The sequence below is a fragment of the Haemaphysalis longicornis genome, unplaced genomic scaffold (genome assembly GCF_048455015.1).
Source record: "Haemaphysalis longicornis isolate Haplotype H1 unplaced genomic scaffold, Haemaphysalis longicornis Haplotype H1 scaffold_4, whole genome shotgun sequence".
Lineage (NCBI taxonomy): Eukaryota > Metazoa > Arthropoda > Arachnida > Ixodida > Ixodidae > Haemaphysalis > Haemaphysalis longicornis.
This window is the reverse complement of record NW_027526361.1, coordinates 57,190,045-57,212,940: the sequence shown is the minus strand read 5'-3', so window position 1 is coordinate 57,212,940 and position 22,896 is coordinate 57,190,045. Positions and strand designations below refer to the sequence as shown.

Genomic DNA, 22,896 nt, shown 5'->3' with positions numbered 1-22,896 from the left:
TTTTGTAACTAAAATTTAGGTTTGTGGAGCTGAGTTTTTTCATACAAAGCTTGGCGTGAATTACGAATACAGCGAATGCAGTGCCACATACTGAATGGCGGTGGTCGATATGGCGTCCTTGGCTGTCGGGCAGACCTCTCGTGTTGTCCGAATATTTCGACTGTTCAAGCTTCGCCCGTCCACCCATATATTTACCTCAACGCACAATGTCCATCGCACAGCCTCGCTCTTCGGTGTCAAAGGCACCGAGCTTCGCATGCCCGCGCTATCACCCACCATGACCGAAGGCACGATCATCAAGTGGCTCAAGAACGAAGGAGACTCTTTTCAGCCCGGAGACGTTCTCTGCGAAATTCAGACAGACAAGGCCGTCGTCGCTTACGAAGTCGAAGAAGAAGGCGTCCTTGCTAAAATACTCAAAGATGCAAACTCTGGTGTGGTGCAGCTGAACACGCTGATCGGACTCGTGGTTGAGGAAGGGCAAGACTGGAAGGACGTCGAAGTCCCGGCCGGCGAGGATGCAGCCGCGCCCACAGCGCCCAGCCCGGCCAGTACCGCAGCTCCTAAAGCTACGCAAGCGGAACAGCCGGTAGGAGCGCACGCTAAGGCCACAATGGTTGGCCCTGCCGTCAAACATCTCTTGGACACGTACGGACTGAAAGCAGACGACGTGCCTGCGACGGGGCCCCACAACGTACTGCTGAAAGCAGACGTGGTCCGGTACGTGGCGAGCAAGGGTGTTCCGGGAACGTCTACTACGCCTCCCGCCAGGCCTCCCGCTTCCAAACTTTCAGTTGCTTCAGCCCCGGCGATGGAGGAAGAAAATGAATACGAAGACGTGCCCTTGACGAACATGCGCCGGGCGATCGCGAAGCGGCTAACCCTGTCCAAGACGACGATCCCTCACAGTTACATGGACGTTGTGTGCTACATAGACGAAACTTTGGGTACCCGGAAGAAATATGCCGACGAAGGAGTCAAGGTGTCTGTCAACGACTTTATCATCAAAGCAGCGGCGATGGCCCTGCACCGAGTCCCCACCATGAACGCCATGTGGAAGAACGAGAGCGTTGAACTGCTGTCCGACATCGACATCTCCATAGCAGTGGCCACGGACACGGGACTTATCACGCCGATAGTCAAAAGTGCGGACGAGCTGGGCATCGACGAAATTTCGAAGACAGTGAAGGAGCTGGCAAACCGCGCCAGGGAGGGCAAGCTTAAGCCAGACGAGTTTGAAGGAGGCTGCTTTTCGATCTCCAACCTGGGCATGTATGGCATTTCAAGCTTCAGTGCAGTGATCAACCCCCCGCAGGCATCCATCCTGGCCATCGGGGGATCCAGATTGGTGCCCGGGTGCGACGGAAAACCACAGTCCGCCATGGCTGCTACTCTTTCGTATGACGCTCGGGTTATCACAGAAGAGACGGCGGCAAACTTCTTACAAGCATTCAAGGATTACCTTGAACAACCGCTCAACATGTTGGGAATGCCTGTCACAAAACTGAGTGAATCGCAAAAGCAATAGGCACCATCAGAGTTAGACTGTAGGTAAAAAGGTAGCCGTGCAGTTGCCTCAAGGCATGTTATTTATTGCTGAACGGTGATTCGGAGCCTTCGTTTGCGCTGCTAGTCTCATGGCCGTGTGTACTGCTAAGAATAAACATGCTTGGCTGTGATCGACAAATGCTCAACATAATTTATTCAGCCAACTACTACAAATGAAAAACAAAAGATGAGTCAATGGAACCCTAAAAAAACAACGCTACAACCACAGCAGGACAAGAATGAATGCACATTCGTTTCCTGTCAATAGAAAGCCACCGGAGTCGTCACCAGTGCACGTGGCACAGTCGCTGAAAATTCAGCTACAGAAAAGCACAGGGTTTTAGCACAGGGCAATAGTGCAGTACCATGCACATTTTACAAAGCAGTTTGTACGTGCTGGTTTTCCCGGGCACAAGAGTACTACTACCTGCCCAACACTAACAGTTAAAGCAGATTTTTGTTCTGCTCCAAAAGGGAGTAAAAGGCAGTAACGTATCGCATAGCGCATTTTTAAAAACAGAGTCTACTGTAATTCGCTACAAATAGCTTTGGCCACAGCAACCGTAACACTGTACCACCTGCAAAAGCAATGCTACTGAGCAGTTGTACCGTTATGTACGTTGCGCATTTGACCAGTAACGCAACAGACCGGTCACCTTGGATAAGTCTTGGGCAAATACTTTGGAATAGCGAATGGCAATCAGATCACCCTAAAAACATGTTACAGCAAACAGTGAATCCACGCAAAGAAATCACGTCTAAACTTTTCCAAAGCCTGGAGCACTGTGTGTTCAAAACCAGAGCCCTGGTTGTATAGCCGTTCATTTATCATTGACAAAAAGGTGTGCAGCATTACCTGCTTTCAGTAGTTGTGCTAACAGCGTCGAGCGTGTGTGCAGCAGTATCTGAAAACACCCACCAACACAGCTCACAACAGGCACTGATTTTCCACAGTAATCACCGGTTAACCACACAAAGTCCTGTCTGCACAGTAGTAAAAGTTGGGTTCCACCTATGAGTATTGCTTCTGACCAAGTCGAGCAAAGACTCCATAACATGTTGCACGTGTAACATTCACTACTTGCACTCAAATTCCACAGCACGTGCAATCGCTCACACAAATAGACCTGTCCAAAGCGGAGGCACTTAAAGACTAGAATGTCTGAAAGCAGTGATTGTCGGGAGCTTTTTATATAAGGCATAAGGCTGCGTTACGAAACTGACCAAGCAGTCACTGGAAGATGTCACAACCACGAAGAAACGAGTGTCCCATTTACAACACAGCTGTCTTGGGAAGATAACTAAGCTCACTAGAGTAGCTCTCACACCAGTTATTACGCGCACATTTGTTCATGCACGGCACACGTTCCTTTTCTGTGGCTGCTATAACCACAAGGGATGCCACAGTTGTTGGAAGATACTTGAACACTACTAAGAGGGTGCCTGACCCACCACTTTTGAGGCAAGGGAGGCAAATAAGTGCACAACAACTGTGCTCATCACCAGGAACCAGAAAAATCAGAAACAAGCACTCGAGAATAGGACAGGCACAGGGAAAACTAGCAGTATTACAGTCCTGAACAGTAAAAGATTAACAATTCTCACGCATACACTGAGGTGATCAAGCAACCCCCCCACATGATGGTACGAATGGTGACAAGCAGAGGCAGAGAAAGCAACACACAAGTGCTGTGTATATAGCTGTCTACTGCCTGCTATCTTTCGCACTACAAGCATTTTTAAACTGCCATACCAACCACCTCCCTAAGTATGCACATCAGCGGCCTTGAAAACCTAGGGAATCTTAAAGGGGCCATGGAGACAAAATAAAAGTTTCATGTAATTTTTTTAAAAGACTGCTTTGTCTTGATAACAATACCACTTTAATACAGTTGAACCCCTTTATAAGAGAGACGTACCGGGGAGCAGTTTCTGCCTCTTATATGAGGGGTCTCTTGTAAACAAGGAACCGTGTTTTCACTAACTGATCAACTCTTAGTTCAGTGTGGGCACCGTACGACTACAATAAGCTCAAAAGAGAACTACAGCATCTTGCAAAAGGTTTATTCTAATTTGTTTTGCCCCCAGAGTTTATGAAATAGTTCCGAACATGTTTGCTTCATGACTGTATTTACACTGTTTTCTACAGTGGCTTCCACAAGCTTTCTCTTTCACTGTTTGCGAAAGATGAATTGTAGGCGTTGAGTTCACAAGCCTTCTTCAGCTGTGTTCTATGGATATTCATCAGGCTTGCAGGACTCAACATCTTCGGCGCTTCTTTATTGGGAGCTACATGACTGGGAGAGCTCGCTGCGCACTCCCAGTATTCTTGGCTTGCACACAAGACCGCATGCGCAGTTGCGCTCGCACGCACGGCGGTAAGCTTTAACCACTTCTGTGTGTTGCATTTCCGTTGGCTGGGCTTCTCATTGTCGTTTCATAGCCGACTAAATCACTGCGAGTTTGCTGAAGTTATATTAAATTGTGACTGTGGCCATCTGTAGTCCACCTTTTTTTTCAAAACGGACGCAACTACAGTTGACGACTGGTGGTAGCGCATCTAAATTTAAAATGTCTATCAGAAACGAGACTGTTGACCGAAATTCAAGGATAACTTGTCCTTTATAACCAACTATCATCTACATTTGATGTCTGTTATAAAAGAGGTAAATTTAATGGGAAAGATAGGGCAGCCATCCATGTGGGTGAATAGTGTTTCATACCCGATTGCCTCTTACATACATGCCTCTTACAAGGAGGTTCAACTGTAGCAACGGACTAAAGTGACGTAGTTTCCCCTTGCCGTGAATGCAGAATTATGTGCGTTGAACGCTGTAGCATAACATGAATCTGCTGATACGTTAAATAAGGATGGGTAATGCTGCGATGATTTTGACCGACAAAAGCCTGCCTAGCCACGGCTTCTGCCAGCACACTGTCTGCTCCTGTGGTTATACAAAAGGAGCTTAAAAACTTTATGCTACGGTAGCAAGAAGCCACACTAATGGCTCCTTGCCTGACACAATTCTGATGTGATCGAGCAGGGGTGGAGGAGGGGAGACAACAATTACCATTATAGTGCTAATTTTTTGTGATTACGTTTGTTCGATAAAGTCAACAAATGCTAAACAATATGTGAAGTAAAGGGTGACAAATGTTGTCTAGGCAATGCGGAGCAATTTTCGAAAACTGCATGTGAACAGTAGAGGGAAAGAAGGAAAGAGCGAGCACAAGCGAGCTATGTTACAACGTTGGGACGAAAAATCTAAAACTACAACACAGTGTGTGGTCAAAAACAAGGCCGACAGTGCCGCAACATCAGGCAGACATTGGCACCACGCTGACGGCAGTTGTGAATATGTTTGATTCAGGATGCACGTTCCAACACAAACTTCCACATTAGTGATGCCTTGCGGTGTAAACAAACAACAGCAACAAAAGATGACAGTGATGGCCGAACAGTAAAATAGCAGCAAACTGAGCTGCCCAGACGTTGTACTGCTTGAGCTGCTTGGTTGCAGATACCGAGGTGTTATTTCCATTCCGCACACCTCGGCCTTTTCATTATGCCATCGCCACCTTAGATTACCCTGGACCAAGCATCCAGGACGCTGTAGTCCAGCACAACTCACTCCACTAGAAAGGCAAGAGATCACGGTACACTGCTGCTGTAGTGCAGGGAGCAAATGGCAAAGCACAATTATCACCAGAACCTCAAGAGGAACTTTGTTGCAAGCAGCCACAAACACACTGAACGGAACGTTCACAGCAACTCTGACGATGATTGGGGGAATAGAAACGAAAGTTTTCTGCGCTCCTTAATAGAATTATAAAGCCCTACAGCAGAAATGACTGCACACTCACGTCAAGGGGATTTGGGACACTGGAGAGATCATGAAACAATGCGTCGAAAGACGCTATGGCTAGCACACCCGTCTCTGCGGGTGCATAACTACAGCAGAGCCACGGATAAAACAGATGGGTGAGAGGGGGAAGATGAGTCGACTCGATGGTGACAACAATCCACCAGAACTCAAAAGCTCGAGCAATCTAGAGAAGAGTTTTCTCTCATCCTGCCATACGTGACGCACCACAGGCTCGAACGTGGGATAAGTAAGCTCTTGCTTATGCCCATGCTGGCACGCGGAAAGGAGACACGAAGCGAGTCCGCAAGTTACAAAGCAATGTCCCCGTCCCTCGGCAATGGAGGGTGGCCCAGTGGGATGGGTTGGAGGACTAACGGAGCACGAGAAGCGGCGGCCACGCCGCGCACAATGGGGAGGGTGTCAGCACCAGAGCTCCTGCTTGCACATGGGGCAGGTGGTGCGGTCCTTGATGCTGCGGCGCAAGCAGTCCCCGTGGAACATGTGGCGGCAGGGCGTCACGCGGGCCAGGGTCATGCGCTGCAGGCACACGGGGCACACGTCGTCCAGGCCCTTCAGCTCCTGGCGGGTGGCGAAGCGGAAGCGGCCCAGGCGCGCCCGCTCTTGCAGCAGCACCTTCAGGTGCCGGTCCATGGACTGCGAGGGAGAGCGAGAAGAAAAAAAACTGGCACTTCAGCAACTCTGCTGCCATGTGCACCACAGTTTTACATCGCAATATAAAACCGGTGGTGTTCAGAACTCACACATTCCCCGCCGAAGTTAGCAACGCAATTTTCCCACCATGGCATTTGCCCTTTTGCTATGCCATTTGCATTCCTTCTCTGCCACAGGATCCACTATACTCGGGTACGGGTTAAAAACAGCAATAGCACATGTAGCGCCCTCGCGCTGTGCGTGCGCAAGGGCGTGCACACCTGCGCACACTTTGCTGCCAAGGCGGCATCCCCGTGTTGGTGGCACCGGGAAGTAAGCCATAATGGCGCTGAACGGCCGGCATGGGGACCCACATGGTCCCCACAAGATGCAGTATAACTCCCAATAGACAGCCTTTGCTATAATACAACCCAGAAAATTTGATTCCGGGGTAAACTGGAATCGAGCTCGGCAGGACAAGAGCGGTTGGAGGTCAATGGGAGAGGCCTTCATCCTGCAGTGGGCCTGAGTAGGCTGCTGCTGCTGCTGCTGCTACTGATGATGATGAATTTGCAATCCTGAAATGCTGGTGGGAGGGATGCATCCGGGGAAACTATGCCACCCATTTATCCATCCAGTGTGCTCTAACATTCCAAATATATCTATAAAAATAGAGGTTTGTCTTGAGTATGTATTGCCTCGGCAAAGTGAGAATCCTCCAGTGCAATGAAACAAGCACTGAACTATGCATCCCTCTTGACTGCATCGGTGAAAAATCACAACAAAAACGTGGGCCCGGATGAGTTCAACACTCAGGAAACAAAGCTGTAATTAGGAGAGAGTGATTTACAAACAACGCACTAGGTTCCTGGGGCGGGGGAAGGGCCATGCCCGATATCCAGAGGAGGAGTACAACACCAGGATGCATATTTCCAAATGCTTCACTGCACAGTTCTCCATGTGACATGTGTTTTCGCACGATACAGAACATCAATTAAATGGGGTCATAGGCTGTGCTTCGAACCTAAAGTGACCTAAAACATACCAAATCACCATTTATATAAAAAAAAAATAACACAAAGAATTGTGTTTAACCACAATTAAAAAAGAATTAAGTTTGGAAAAAAAAACTTTTGCAATAAAAAAATTAAAGTAGACCCACTAAGGCTCGAACCCAGGCCGTCACTGCAAGTACTCAGAACTCTACCTCGAAGCTACAGATCCCGAACGGCGGGACCGTTTTAGCAGTAGCTCAATAGAAAAGCACACGCAGTGGCATCAAACATCATGTGGGGCACTGTGCAGCGAAGCGTTTGGAAACACGTCACCAGGACAGGGTCCCGGCCAGTTCATTTTTCATTGAATTAGTGAAACGGTGCAATCGGGACTCAGCCGAGTAAGTGTCCTATTGGAATTAAGACATTTTCTGCCTTCTTGCCCTTTGACAAAGTGGCACATTTTTATCACAGACAGATGTCTATGCCTGCAGGGGTGGAACAGGGTACTTAGGTTTGGGAGCAATCCTGGTAGCAGGCAAAATTGCCTTTTTTAGCAGGCTTGCAGCACAAAGGCCTTTTGGAGCAGGTCTGAAGCAACCAGAAAGACCGTTTTGCGGGGGACTGGCACAGGCTTCTATGCCAGCCCCCTGCCAATTAAGTTTAATCAATTGACTATATCAGGCGTTTTGCCATGCACTAGAGCCTACTCTGAACAAGGAACACAGTGCTTGTACTATATCTGGAAATTTACAATTTGCAGGTTATCAAACTTTGGCCCCAGCAAGTGTGCCGCGTTATCCCCATTTAGAGGGTAAACCACACGCGCAGAGTCGAAAGGGATCAGATAGCAAGCCTCGCTTCGTGTCCGGTAAACGGCAGTGTTAAGTGAACTTACGACAGCATTTTGAAAAACAAGGTGTTTGCTTGCATTTTTTCTATGGAAAAGCAATTTCAGTGCATGCAAAGCAGAGCATAGCTTTGTCTTCGCCCATCGCAGGGTTGCAAGAGTCGACGAACACGCGCTGTAGAATACGTAATGATAGTGTGTTAGAAGGCATAATTAATGCTGGACCATCCTGCGTGTAAGCAACGCTAGCCCCAAAGTTCACAGGCGAAAATGAGTAATTACCTCACAGCAAAGGCAAACCGAATTAATAACAAGCTAGGGCAAAGTGTCCAAGACCCTGTTTGTTCAGTATATGCTGCAGCTACGCTCGTCAAAATTAGTACGCTAAATTGAAGTTCACCTCCAAAAAAACTACAACCTTTTGTGCGAATATTTTTTTGTTTTCTACCTGTTTGCGATGTGGCATAAAAACATTTAACTCACTTTGGGTCATTTTCCATTGATTGTGGTGAAGCGGCCGGCACCGGAAAACAAAACTGTGCAAATGCGACACAAATAATCCAAAGTGAAAGCGGAGAAGGCGTGTAGTGCCTGCGGCATTACAGCTAAGCAAAACCCAAAGTGAAAGCGGAGAAGGCGTGTAGTGCCTGCGGCATTACAGCTAAGCAAAACCCAACTTTCATTGCCACTCATAGCCTTTATAAAACTGAAATCATAACTGCCTTGAAACCAAAAACACAATGTTTCAGTGAAGTTTTCGTGCACGGGGCATCATGGCGGTCGTATCTCACAGCTTAATTAATTCAGGTGCTGCGGCGCAGGAGGGTGCTGATAAACGAGTTTGACCCAACGGTTTGGAGCAGGATGGCACAGGTAAACAAGTTTGGCGCTCAATGGTACAAATGGCGCAACTGTTCCACCCCTGTGCCTGGCTTCAAGCAAAAATGGGTCTATACGTATGTCACCAAAGCTTAATCATCTTCTACAGTCCACTGTTCCTAATTTTTCTTTGCATGTTCTCTGTCCTGGTGAGAAGAACCAGCTTGGTGGAACACGTTATCTTCCTATCCTTCACCCATTTCCTTGAAAACACCTTTGTAAAATTGGACCAGACGGTAAATTTTGTTCATAAGATCGAGTTCTCAAATACATTAAACCCAATAGACAACAAATGGAGAATCAGAATTCACTTTTAAAATCGGGTTTCATTTTCAAAATCAAAGCAAAACAATATACCGGGTGTTTAACGCACTGAAGCTATATGTACCTCAGCATGAGGCACACATTAGTGGGAGGGTTTCAGATTAATGCCAACCACCTAGCGGTCTTAAACGTGCACCAAAATCTTGTCACACGGACATTTCCGTTGCCCACCTCCATCCGAAAAATGGCTGCCGCAGCTGTGGTCGAACACGCGTCCTTTAGCTCAACAAAAATCTAGTTTTGTTAAGGGGGGACACTGGTCTTGAGGACATCTTTGTTATTTTTTAACTTATGTGCTTGAGATTTACGCATTGAGTGTATTTCAACATCCTGAGCACAAATATGCAGTCAGTTTTCGTCTATGGGGTGTAAGTTTAGAGTTGCGCAACATGTTATGTCACTCCATTTCGGGCAATTTTTTCATTATGTACCTATGAAATACTCAAATAGTTTTTATCCCTTTGTGCTCTAGAAGGACCAGGGAGTGCAACTATACCACTGCAGTAATTTTAGCATGGTTTCTGCAAATGCTGTAAAATTCGTAAATGTCAGGTCATCAATTTACAATGTTTTTGTAAAACTAACTGCATAAAATCTTGTGCCAGCAAAAAGAAATTCTGTACTTTCGTGGTTTTATTGCACTGTTCAGTTCATAAGCTTTCGAATGCAGCAAAAATGACGTAAATCGAACCAGCACATCCCAAGATATTGTACCCGATAGCTGACCATGTGGGTAAAAAATTGGCTCTGAGAAAACAGGGCACGAAGTTTGCAAATATAGGCAAAAATGGTCATTTAGGCGAATTCAAAGGGTAACAGCTGTGTGAATACTTATGATACAGCTATGATATTTTGCAGGTACATTCTGTGGGACCTGTAGACTGCAAATAAAATTAATACAGAAAATTGATTTTTTGGCAAATTTTCGGTCTTCAAGACCAGTGTCCCCCCTAATTAAATGAAACTGAATGGAAAGTTGGGCTAGTTGGTATGGATTCATCTCAATGTAAAAAGCACTCAAAATCATGGACGAAGAAAGAGGCAGACACCATATTGTGTACTGCAGAAGGATCGACATTTGGGCGGGTTGGTATTGGTTGAACATCTTCGAACAACAGCGTAAAAACACGGACACTAAAGAAAATGACAGGATGACGCTGTCATTTTTTCCCCTTGCGTCTGTGTTTTTACACCGTTCGAAGATATTCAACCGTGTTGTGTGCCTTTTTCTTTGCCCATATTATTACATGCTTTTTCCACCAGGATGAATTCGTGAAATGGGGTTCAAACTCCGGTTTTGCATGTGTGTGCATGAGTGAAGCGCCCAAGTCACCACACCCTACATTCTTACCAGCTTCTTTGAAAAGATTCATCTTCACAGTGCAAGATTAACGTTGGTCCCTTTTGCCCCATTATTTTTGCGCTGTGAAGATGAATCCATACCAACTAGCCCGGTTTTCTACGCTACTTCAGTTCTCTGAAAAGGGGAACAACCATCGATTTCTGGATGCCGAACGAAGAGAGCAGGAGGGAGGACAGAGGAAAAGCAGCAGACTGTACCTTGAGCCCCAGGTAGACGTTGAAGTAGCTGGCGAGCAGGCAGAGGCCCCAAGCGCCGCCGCGGGTGTCCTGGCCGCCCCAGAAGGAGACGGCCACCACGAGCAGCAGGGTGGCCAGCGAGGAGGCCATGCGGCAGAGCACGGGCACCCAGAGGGGCTCCAGGCTCTCCAGCGAGGCCAGCTGCAGCCAGCCCAGCAGCGGGGGCAGCCGCTCCTGGCAGGCGCGCTCGGTGAGCACAAAGTAGGCCCCCGTCAGCACCAGGTACGGCCAGCTGGGGCTGAAGTGCTCCAGTCCCTGCTCCAGCCCAAACACCAGCAGCATGAACACGCCCGTGATCACAAAAGTCACCCCCTTGGTCAGGTCCAGCACCATCTGCACGGGGGATGCAGGCAGACACCTCGGCCATCTCGTTCCCTCTCTTCTGAACAGCCGAGATTGGAAGGAAAACACCAGTAGCACATCCATTGCTGGATAAGTGGCTAATACTGCATAACTGTGAGTGGAAAGCCGCTCACATTATGCCTCAGCAACAATACTAGGACATAGGTCCCTACCATCAAATTCACAGAAAGCAACAAAAGCCCTCCTTTGTTTTCTGAATGATAGACATTTACACGAATGTCTCCAGTGACAAAAAAAAAAAAAGAGGACTACGAGAAGGCATGTTCTCGTTTCTATCTCCTCCTTCCTGCCCACGCCCTCTGTTATCCCTTGAACTCTACTCCTTCACTACAGGGTATTGAGAAACCTGTCTTCTTCGATATTCTCGGGCCGACCACCAAAGCCTGTCGTCTGCCAGGTGCCTTCCCTCATCGACGTTCGACGACTTGGCATGTCCACAATGATGCCGCGGCAAACTATGCTGCTGCTGCCCTTTTGGCGACCTCGGGGCCTCTCAAGCACCAACCAGCCAAGGCCACCCTAGCGACTTGCGACGTTCAACGGAGCTGCTGACAGAAGCATCGCTCGGTGTCTCCTTTTCAACAGCAGGCTTCAGCAGCATGCCTCGCACCATTGTCATGCCCTTTGTAGCGTGTCTGACGACGCTGTATATACCGTCTTCAACGAGCCACCCGACGAGAAATACAAGAGGGGAACACGTCTTCCCGATGCTTCAACATTGAAGGACAAATGGGGCTTCGACCCTAGGCAGAAAGCCTCACTGGAGTCAACCGGACAGCCACCTGCGCGAGAGGTAAACACACCCTTTCTGTGCGAGTGTCTGGGCGTTAATATCAGCACCATGAATTGTGTGATTCGTGCAGCCTTGACAGCAGCTGAGAGAAAGAGAGAAAGGGAATGTACCCAACGTGCTTACTTAAAGTAGTACTGACACGAAATTTTGTAATGCGTTTTTTTTCTTCACTGCTATAGGTGGTATTCGTTGAAAAGTTTAGCTGTCTATTTCTACGCTTGGCAACACTGGAAACTGCCGCAAACATGGCCAATGCGCCACGAACATGGCGCGGCTTGGGCCACTGCGCCCGCACGCCGGGAAAAAACTACCGTCGTGCGTCGTTTGCACAGTTTCAACCCGATTCTCAACGGCGGTGTCAACAGAGATGTTATTAATCACCCTCACAGTTAACTCGAGGCAATACTTCGCGTTCGGTGAGGTAGAGTTTGTAAGGTGAAACACAGTCACGTGCTTAGCACGGACAAGTACCGCCATCCCGCGGAGCCCGACGTAACCAGTGACGGCGCACTCACATGGTTGCCTGCATGCGCGCCTCGCCAGTGAATACAAGCAATAGGTGCCTCCGAAACCACTAATCATAGAATGGCACATTATATTGTCACACGCTGCATAAATAATCACTTCCAGCTCCGATCATTTGTGTCAGTTTCTGCTTCCGTGAAGCGAACACTGAGGCAGTCGCCATGACGGGAAGGGACATTTGACGTCATTGTTCTCGTCGACCACAGCCGATGCCAGCCTTGGCACACGCTGCTCACCACATCGGCACGATTGGCCGTAGTCACACACGACGTCAGTCCCAAAAACAGTGATGTGATGCACAAGGTGAGAAAGCGCGCACCAACAGCACTGCAGTCGCCCCGATACGTCACGGGAGCCTTGAAGTTGGCCATTTGGGTCGAAGAGCACATGATGTCATGAGCTTGCTCGATTGCTTGGATGAGCTTTCTCGTGCGCGCAAGAATTAAAATTGTTTTAAAATATGTTCCACTGACCGGCTACGGTATAAACTTCTGAGGAGGTATCTTCTTATACAAAGGAAGCTTCTTAGATAGTTATCTGAGCTTTGCAATTTTGTGTCAGTACTCGTTTATTCTCACGCGTGCAGGAGCACACTGCGTGTTCACTGAGATCGAGATGTAAATACCTGAACACAAAGTTTTATTCTCCTTCAACCTTGTCCTCATGACTGCCCCATCACGGCATCAACCACGGTCCACTTCGGCCACGCTATCCCGGTTCGCAACAAGGGCAGAAGACTGGCCTCTACACCTAAGTAACCTCCCTGCCTTTCCATTTCTTTTAAATGCAGAGCATTTCTTTAACTCGCACTGTCACCCGTCGTCCCTCGGCGTTGTCCGCTCTCAACAACAGGTGCGGGCGCGCATGCGCGTGCTCCGGCGCTGAAAGAGGCGTTGCAGCAGCAGGTGCTACCTCCTCTCCCTCTACTGCGCGCGCTAAGGCAGCGGCGAAGTGTCAGCGTCGAGCGGCCGATCCCGAGCGTCGAGAACGAGAGGCCGCCGCCAGTCGTCAGCGTCCAGCTGCGGATCCATCGAATCGAGAGTGAGACACGGCTTCGAAACGTCAGCGGCGAGCGGCGGACCCCGCGTAACGAGAACGAGATGCCGCGGTCGGCCTTGTTGACGTAGTCCACGACGTACGCCGTGCATGCGTAGTGGTCGAGGATGATCTGCAGGTCCATGTTGGAGTCAAGAAACCTTCCAATCCACGGGTTGAACGCGTTCACGCGCTTCTCGGCGGGGGTCCTCGCGTGAAGCACGCACGGACGCGACGCGCCAGCCCGCAGAATCTCCGAGTACTCCTCCCCGGACCGCACGTCGAAGGCGCGCAGGAACTCGTCCAAGCTCGCAAACTCCCCGTGCTCCAACGCCTCGTGCATTTCGTCGTACTTGGCCTTCAAGCGCCGTCGACGCACCCGTACGACAACAACAACTACAACTACCACCGCCAACTACCACAACCTATGCCACGTGACCACCCCCGATGCTCTGCATTTACTCGTGTCCCTTGCGCGGGGGCATGTGACGGGGGCACTTTTTTTTTTCCCTCCCTCACGATATGCCACAACCCCCCTAATAGGCAAAGAAAGAACAGGGCAATGGTGAGCAATCAGGTGGTGGCATGACTGGAGACATGCAGAGAGGCACACGAGACGGTCCCTGTCCTGACCTTTGTGACACTCATGGCGAGGTGGCGGATTTTGGACTGGTCAGACACGTGGACATAGGGCGTGTAGTCGCGCAGGCTGAACACGTTGGCCGCATAGTGGCACAGGTAGCAGAGGATGTTGTAGAAGAGCAGCGAGTACAGGCCCGTCAACCGGTCATCCGGGCAGAACCAGCGGTCGCACAGCATGAAGAACAGCACCTGGCAGGAGGAGGGGGAGAGCGAGGAAACGTTTTCACACCAGCCCTCCTAAGGGCATGGCACACTCGGTGAAAAAAAACTATGCAGAAAGGCGTAACTAAATCACATAATCACTGATTTGTGTGCAGCAATATTTTTCACATGACCTCCTCGTTCTTATGCCTTCATCCAGCATGTACCGCCAATACAAAGCTGCAGGAAGTACTGGTTGTTGCATTTATTAGTCAAGTTAAATGCAAGGTTCAAACGAGGGGGCTCCATTAATTTGCAAGTCGGTTAATATTCTCACAACAATTTTTTAAGGCTTATTTCCCATCAGAAATGACCACCTTGTGTGTGCACCTTGATGCATGAGTCTAATGAGATCTATGTTGCCGTCACAGAGCAAGACACAAGATCGGTTCCTGGCACACCCAGATAACATCACAAGCAGTTGGCGCAGGTTAAGCTAGCGCCATCTGTTGCAGAAGAAGCAACTACTGGAGCTGCGAAGCAATCACCATTCCGCTGTGCACAAAAGCATGGCCTGTAGCCACTAACATTTCCTCCATCAGGTGCCGGTATCATATTTTTCGCTGACGCAGCTGCAAAGCTTTTTAGTCTGCGTCAGTTTTCATTGTGACGTTATCTCGTTGCTCACCCGTGCCCGCCACAATAAAGGGTGTTTTGCTTCCTAAACATATTTTTGCTAAATGGTTGCAGTCCGCAGCAAAAACAGAAGAATGTGCAATGAGGCTCATCAAGTCAGTGGCAATACAACGCAGCATGGGATGGACTGGAAGGAGGGGCAGGCATAATGATGGGGTGCTGACGAAAGTGCCCGACCCACCTGGTTGAGTAGCAGCAGCATGCCTTCGCAGCGCTGGGCAACGCCGTCCAGCCGATCCTTGAAAGATTCCAGTGCCTCCCACGGAGACCGCCGCAAGCTCACGCGCTCCATTCTGGTCGCCCTCTCATGAGGACATCGGGCCACCAGCCCTGGGGCAGAAGCACAGTTTCAGCCACCCAAATCATGACACAGGCATAGAAAACTGCGTCTTGCCCTCCTGCCCAATTTGCTGTCGCCCTTGTTGCATGCAATGTATACGTGAGTCAGTGCTACAGAAAAGCAAAGCGAATGAAGAGGCCATCAAAAGATGGCCAATCCCTTGTTCTTACTGACCCTCCCATATGAGTGCTGGTTCACCAAGCAGATACACGCACAGAAATATCAACTGCTGCACACAACGCAGGCCATAGCACAGCCCTTCTTGTCACTGTGGCAAACCTGCTTTGTGTAAACCTGGTTTCTTGAATTTAATTTTATAATCCCTGTTCAAAGTGCGGACAATGTAAGGACGTTCGTCCCCTTGCACCCCTGCTGTACACCAAAAGCGCTTGCGAGTAGAAATAATGAACTTCACACTACCCTGAGGATTCTGCAGTGTCAAAAGTTCTTCATAATGGAATCTGAGGATGTTTTTTTATATGGAAGATCTTGTTTCCCAGAATATTGGGAAGTTTATGAAAACTTCCTAGAATGAAGCGGGATGTCTTTTTTCAGTATCATCCATGCAGTCTCAATTTCAGACAGAGTCTCCCCAACCCCAAAAACAAATTTGGTGAAGAAACGCTGGCATGTAATCGCAAAAGATGTAGCCATATTAGTGCATCTGTGGGCATTTTAACTCGCGTCAAAATCGACTTCCAAGCATCACTGAGAGACAACACACCTTCCCAGTTGTGACACCACACCAAATGCTGCACATAAAGATATCGCAGCTACAATTATGATGGTTTGCATTTAGCTTCTTGGCCAATCTTCTAAGCCGATGACAGTTGTTTCAGCAGCTGGCTGTTGATGCGCTGACAAAAATAATGGCGACAATCATAACATAAAAGTAACTTTTAAGTGCAGAGCTTAAAGGAGCACTGACACGAAAATTTTATGTTACACTTTTATTGCTTTTATCGATGCTTAATGGTCTGGCGAACCTGAAACAGCACTTCAAATACTTCAGCGCGCGATAGTTAATTATATTGAACGGCCTGAAAATCGTTTGTTTCAAATTCCCGCGCTTTCACCCCGAACGGCGCATATGACAGCCTCCCGGTTTGACCTCACCGCTTTGTGCGGACGTCACCGGCGCCCGCTTGAGAGGGTGTTGCGCCTGCTCGCCGCTCGTGGGGCCGCGCGCGTGAAGTGACGTCACGAGTTTTTGACGAGCGCTGTCGCGTCACTTCTTTTTCCTCTCCTGGAGTGATGTCACGCTGATGTCCATTTACTGAGTGCCGCTCCGCGCGCTGCTCCGTCGGCGCGATAAATGCGATCCAATTGAACTATGTTCTTCGCGTCGCAGGCCTCTCATATTTCAGCCAGGGTATTCTGTTGAGTGAAGGAAGCGAACTGTGCAATAATATTAACGCCGAAAATTGGTGTCAGTGCTCCTTTAAGGGGCTCGCCTTGTCGTCGTAACTCGCTCACTGGACCCAAGTAGAGCCACACGGCATTCCGCCGTAGCAAGTGTCATCGCGGCGTAACCCAGAGGCTTCGAAAGCCAAGCTGTTTATAGTCATAAGCGTTTGAAACTCGTGAACCGCTGGCGCTTGTCGATACATCTCCCCGTTGTTTAGCGCGAAGAAAACTGTAGGTACATTTGAGGCAAAATAGCAAAATATACATAATTAACCGACAGTTCATTTAGTTAGGAACACTCGTTGGGTTGGTTTTTACGATGATAGCAAGCGAAAAAAAAGTGGCACTGCAACGCCGGCACGTGTTGCACTAAAGAACAGAACTCCCGCTGGGGCAGTTTCAGGCAGGAGGCACGCGAGCACTGCAAAGGCGGGAAATTTGAATTGCGTTAGGTGGTAGCAGTGAGGGGGTAACAGCACTACAGCCCATTATGGCGAGTCACTGCGCTACACTTCCGACAGCTTTCACACTGAGTGGAACCGCTTTAATTCTTTTGGCCAATCTCCTGCACTGCACTACCGACAACTTTCACATTGAGTAGAACAGCTTTAATTTTTTTTGGTCAATCTCCTGTGTTGACAGAGATGCCAGCAGTGGTGCTGATCACTAATGACAATCAGGACAGGTTTTACTTTCTCGGCCGATTTCACATGCCGGCAAAGAGAATGACTGTTTCGTGCCTACTGACCAACCGAGCAAGCGAGGTACATTGCGACTCACAGTATAAACAGCAGTTCTTTAAAGGTACTATAAGAATGCTTTATCAAATGCGTCAATCCACACATATAAAAGAATCGACTTCTGATTACACCCTACCATAAACAAACCTCACTCCCTAGCACCCCTCCGCACTGCTGTGCACAAGGTCGTGAGACCAATTCCCAACCAGAAGAACTGCATTGCTGATAGATGTAAGCACGAATATGCCGCAAGTGTAAGATTTTGGCCATAACCCACTTTGAAAAATTCCATGTTGTCTAAAACTAATCCACTGCCCTCCACTAGAGCATACTTTATAGCGTGAATCTAGCTTTGGCACGTAACGCTCAAAATTTCAATCCTGCTTTTAGTGTTACTTGCGTCGTGTCTATGCCACCAGTAACACTTTGGGCATAAAATTCCTCCAGCTTGCTACCACACCTCAATTTCGTTCCTATAGTAAATTAACAAACCAGCAATAGGTATGGGAAACTACAAAGTAGGATTAGTACGAGCGAGACTAAGGTGCAGACGGGGGCTTAGCACCTCAAACTATTTCATGCCATCTCCCACCCTTCCGACTGGCTACGGCATAGTCTCACTCTTGATGCAGCACCGACAACTGTGCCGGACTAGAAATGTATGCATACTGCACATAGCTGCATACTTCTTTCGCCTTTTCTTTTTTCACCTCACTATGTTCAATCCATTCTATGTTCATTCCAAGCCCCGCCGTTTGTGGCACTAACCTTTTCAGTATTCATTAACCTTTTCGGCCCAGGTGGTGTCATTTGACGCCACCGCCTAAAAGTTCCTCTAGCACATAGAGAACGAAACCGATACTCCTAGTTTGCTGAAGAATTGTTCTCCAATGACGCCTACTGCGATAGATATCACTGTTGTTTCATTTTAGTGGAGTTGGACGCTGCAAAAAAGAAGAAGCTCCGGTGAAGACGAAATTACGACATTGGGGCTGAAAAAAAAATGGCAGCCCGAGTTTTATTCCCAAGCTTGTAAATCTATAAATACGTGCCCTACGAAGCTCATTTTTTATTTGCAGGTTCAAGTAGTCACAAGGCTTAGGAAAATATGCAAAAGTGATGTCTCTGCTCAACGTAAAATTTTTAATTGCCAGATGTCCTAATTAATTGCCTCATTACTAATCTGTTAATATTTGCACTTCCAGCTCTATTTTTTGTTTGTGGGCTGATGGGACCCTAAATTTTAGAAAAACACGCAGAAAACATTGTTTTGCTTGAAATAAAAAAAAAATCGGGGCTCAACGGTTTAAAGCTTTCTCTCTCTCTCTCATCTCTGCACACAGATGTGAATGTGGCCGTAAACTTCTAAATTATTTTTCACCTAATCCCTGGAGAAATATCGTCGCACTGCAGGACACTCACCCTTGATGTAACTGACATACGGGGAAACACGCTGAACGACGAGCGAGCGCTAGCAAGAGCAATGCGTACGGTCGTGGGTTAACGGATCAGATATGTCACAGACTGACCAGTCGCTGTCTCTGAACAGCCATTGTACCATTTCAAAACAGTCAGCAAACAATGTTATTGGTTCAGCCCACCAAAGCTAACAGCACGTGTTTAAAGCACAAACGAAAAGCAATCAGAGTGCACTATCTGCCATCGGCAACAAAGCACTGATAACGGGGCCCACTGCAGTGTGCGGTTCCAGCTTTGAATCAGTTTGTTGAAAAGATGCTTCCGGTTTTATCTTTACCGTTACACCTTGTCTCTCATGAACAGCCTATCTGTTTTCGCTGCCAGAAGTAAAACTTAATGGCCCTTCGGATTCTTATCAGTAGCTCACATATTTTGCACAGCCGAGCTGGGAGGAATGGACTGTTTACAAAAGCCCACGGTAGTGGGGAAATGTGATGTCATTTTCAGTCAATCACTAATGGCATTTTGATCTGTCACTTTTTTTAATTGTAGCAACAAATTTACATAATGTTTTCAGACGGGACCGTGAAAATTGACTAAGAACAGCGTCTGGATGCATGTACCATCACATATCGAGATCCTGATACCCATTATTACTGCTATCACTAGAAAATTAGTTTTTTTTTTCTTTTCATTTGGCCACACATAGGCTGCAAGCCAGAATTATCTTGCAAACTGGTCAAGCACTTTGCCACACAGACTACAAGCAGATATTATTAGCAGGGACAGACATATCCTAGAAATGAACTTGATTGCTCGTGACAAAGGGCTGATAATGGACAACTTGAAATGTAACCCAGGTGAAAATAAAATGTTTTTTCTAGCTGGAATATTGAACCAGAAATTTCACTAGCTAGAAATATTCTAGCAAGAAATAGCAGAATTTCTAGCTAGAAATTCAGTTTTTAGTTTATCTCTAGCTGGATTGAGATTTACTTCCAGCTAGCATTTGTCAGTCCAGCTAGGAAAAAAAAAAAAAAAAAACGGCAAGCTGGAAATAATCATCTCTAGCTAGTCTTAGAATTTTTCTACTTAGAAGCTGTCGATTCCAGCTAGAATCTAATAATCAAGCCAGAAATGAAGCCGGAAATTATGATTTCTTGCTAGAAATGCTCTTTCCATTTTTACGGGGGAAACACAGGCAGCAAGACACAGGAATGAAGCAGACGTTTTTTGGGCACTGGCAATGACTATCACATTCTGTTCCAAAACCAAGGTTGCTATGGACTTCATGCACTGTTGACCAAGGAACTAACTGTCAACTGCACATGCTCTTGCCACAAGGGATGGGAAGTCCAACTACTCAATGAGCAGGTGAAAAACAATCGCTTTATAAGGGAAAATTAACGTGCTGAAGCTTAGCCATGAAGCAGAAAGTAGTGGAAGGTTCCGATAACCTAAATGCAAATCAGACATTACACACACAGACGTAACAATAATTATTTTAATAAACCCAAGGCAATGATTGATGTGTACATGAAACAACCGCAAGCAAGCTTGCTTGTAGTTTACTTCGCTGAAAAATTGGTGGTGTATCTGCTCGTTCCACTGAAAATGTCAGTCTTTTGCTTCGACACCAAACACTCTCTCCTTTTCCCTTTCATCTCACTCTTTCCACAATGAATGCAATTGAGGTTCTTCAATTATTCCACATTCGCACTGCTTGTGCTCCATCTGTTGGGACAGCGTAAGTCTTTTCCTTTGCCTTTTGTTTCTTTTTTGTTCTGCTCGAAACAGCATGAGCCCACACATTTTGATTAGTGTTTGCTTCTATCTTGCCTCTCTTTGCCACTGCTTTTTTCTATCATAACAACATGTATCATTAATGAAAAGAACACCGGTACTATCAGTTACGTACTTACATTCTGCCTCAGATAAGCTCAAGTCTCCCTTTGTGCTGAATAATGTGGACACGTATGAGCCATGCCAGTAGTTCTAGTAGTTTGGAATTGTGCTGCCTACATATACTTTGTATTCAAGCGTTCTTCCACTCTGGCCAGGCAAATGAATTGAGTGACAGACGGAGGGACAGACACTAAAATTTCTGCATTCAGGTAGCCCGAGAAAGACTATCATTAAAAATATAAGTTGGTCCAATAATCAGGGAGAAGCCCCCCTAGAAGGAGTCGGTTTCTAGCAAAGAAAAATTACCTTATCTGAGAAATCAAAGTATACAAGTCAGCACTTATATCTGTATGTTCCGAGTAGAAACAAGCTTTCACGTCACAGCTGTCGTGCAGTCACATCACAAGCGGTAGGTCACACGTAACACCTTCCCACACAGTAATCTACTAACTACAAAGTTTCGTCAGGAATTAGCCACCGAGCCTGCAACCAGCGCGGGAACTGCAAACCCAACCAAGTGGTGTTCGGCTCAGGGCGAAAATTACAGCTCATGGTGCCGCTTTTCCAATGTTTCCTACTGAAAAATTGAGTGAAGAATGATCCTCACAAGGTTGTACAGGTCTAGGAGACTGACAATGATGATGCAAGTACGTTAACTACAATTATGTGCTCATAAGAACCGACGGCGCTTTCAGCCAACGCAAGGTTACAGATTTCTTCCACGCCCCGTGGCCAGTTCGCTTCGGCGCGCTAGGCCGGGTCAAGGACTGATCGAAGGCACGGCTTCCCGCGAGCGGCCAGTATTTCAGGCTCGACATGCGCGTGTAATTCAAACAGCTAAACCTGTTACCGCGCAACTGTGAACGAACTCAGCGCGATCTTATCGGTTGACCGGGGAACGACGGCGGGTTCCGAAAGTGAGAGCGCCGATGATTACAGGTCATTAATGTGAGCCACAAAGAAACGGCATACGCTTACCAACGGAAAAAAGCAAAGCTTCGCACGCATGCACGCCTTCGGCTGTCACGCGTGTGCGACGAGAGCAGCGGCCAAGTGGCGAGAGCAGAAAGACGCGCCGCGTCGTCTGAAATAGATGGTATTATTAGGGTCTCAAAAGACGTGAACCCTGCCGTCCAGTCATGGGCTCGAGTTTTACAGTACGCGAGAAATAGAGTTGCGAAAGTGGCTCCTTTCCCTCATCGTCTCCGCGCACCTTCAGAGAAAGGCATCGGTTGAACAGCCAACTCGACTGCCGCAACAGGTCACGTCAGAACAAACTAAACGACATGCGTCATCAAGATGCGTATTATGGGCCGGTCACAGTAGTTCTGAGGCAAACGGTTCATCCGAAAGCTCGTGGATCGGCTCCCATTCGCACGACAAACGGCAAAGCGTATCATTTACACACACCAGGCGAAAAGCATAATCTCACCTGTTTACATCGCACCAGGGGCGCGAGCTCGCAGCGTACTTGCAAATGTTCAACAAGTAGGAAGACCACTGACTGATATGTACGGTTGATTCTTCGGGATATTCTCACGGTGTCACACCAACGACAAAGAGTTTGAGTTGAATAATAACAGAAAGAACCGCGCAACACGCACAGACTCACACGCTCCGGCCAGTGCCTCCTTCAGACATCAGGCACTCTGAGGAACAAACAAAAATCTGTCAGAACAGAGAGTTGCCAACCGCTCCCTTAAATCTTCACAACAGGTTCACTAATTTTTTAAAAAAAAGTATAACAATATTAAACATTAATTTCTCATCTATGTTCAATATTATACATCAAAAAATACCTACTTTATGAAGTTTGTAGTTTCGGTTTCGATTTTGGCATTGTGCTTCTTCCTACTCGTTTGGTGCGGTGAACTTTCGGGACGTTCCGTGTCTAAAAATACTCGCTCTTTCGCATCTTGCGAAGTCGACGGAGTCTGGGTGACGAATTCGCACTATTTTTTTTTTCAGTTTACCCTTTCTCTTTCTCTACAAGTTGCAAGCCATTGAGCAAACCTACCTTCGCGTAGATGTCAACATCGTGGAATAAATTACCTCGCTGTCTGCAGACGCTGGCGAGGCATCGCGGCAGAAGTCATGTACGCTTTTCGAACAGTTTAAGATGTTGATTAATGCACTATTGGGTTGCTAAACCTGCAGCAAAGCCAATTTTTATCTTGC

The 22,896-nt window shown here is 47.5% G+C and overlaps 2 protein-coding genes across 4 annotated transcripts; one reads left to right on the top strand and one right to left on the bottom strand.

Moving 5' to 3' along the window:
* Positions 1-70: 70 nt before the first annotated feature.
* Positions 71-1,687, top strand: LOC144178742 (pyruvate dehydrogenase protein X component, mitochondrial-like). Its single transcript, XM_077706826.1, has one exon. It carries the CDS (start codon positions 95-97, stop codon positions 1,526-1,528), a length of 1,434 nt encoding a protein of 477 aa, XP_077562952.1. The 5' UTR covers positions 71-94; the 3' UTR covers positions 1,529-1,687.
* LOC144178744 (uncharacterized) lies at positions 1,675-22,363 on the bottom strand. Of its 3 annotated transcripts, XM_077706832.1 has the most exons (6): positions 22,151-22,363; positions 21,697-21,802; positions 15,089-15,237; positions 14,062-14,259; positions 10,674-11,045; positions 1,675-6,068 (listed from the first exon to the last, which is right to left on the bottom strand). In XM_077706832.1, exons 3-6 carry the CDS (start codon positions 15,197-15,199, stop codon positions 5,835-5,837), a joined length of 915 nt encoding a protein of 304 aa, XP_077562958.1. In that variant the 5' UTR covers positions 15,200-15,237; positions 21,697-21,802; positions 22,151-22,363; the 3' UTR covers positions 1,675-5,834. The 3 variants fall into 3 exon arrangements, with proteins under 3 accessions (XP_077562958.1, XP_077562956.1, XP_077562957.1); XM_077706830.1 differs by lacking the exon at positions 21,697-21,802; XM_077706831.1 differs by lacking the exons at positions 21,697-21,802; positions 22,151-22,363 and adding an exon at positions 18,817-18,973.
* Between the last annotated feature and the right edge of the window lie 533 nt (positions 22,364-22,896).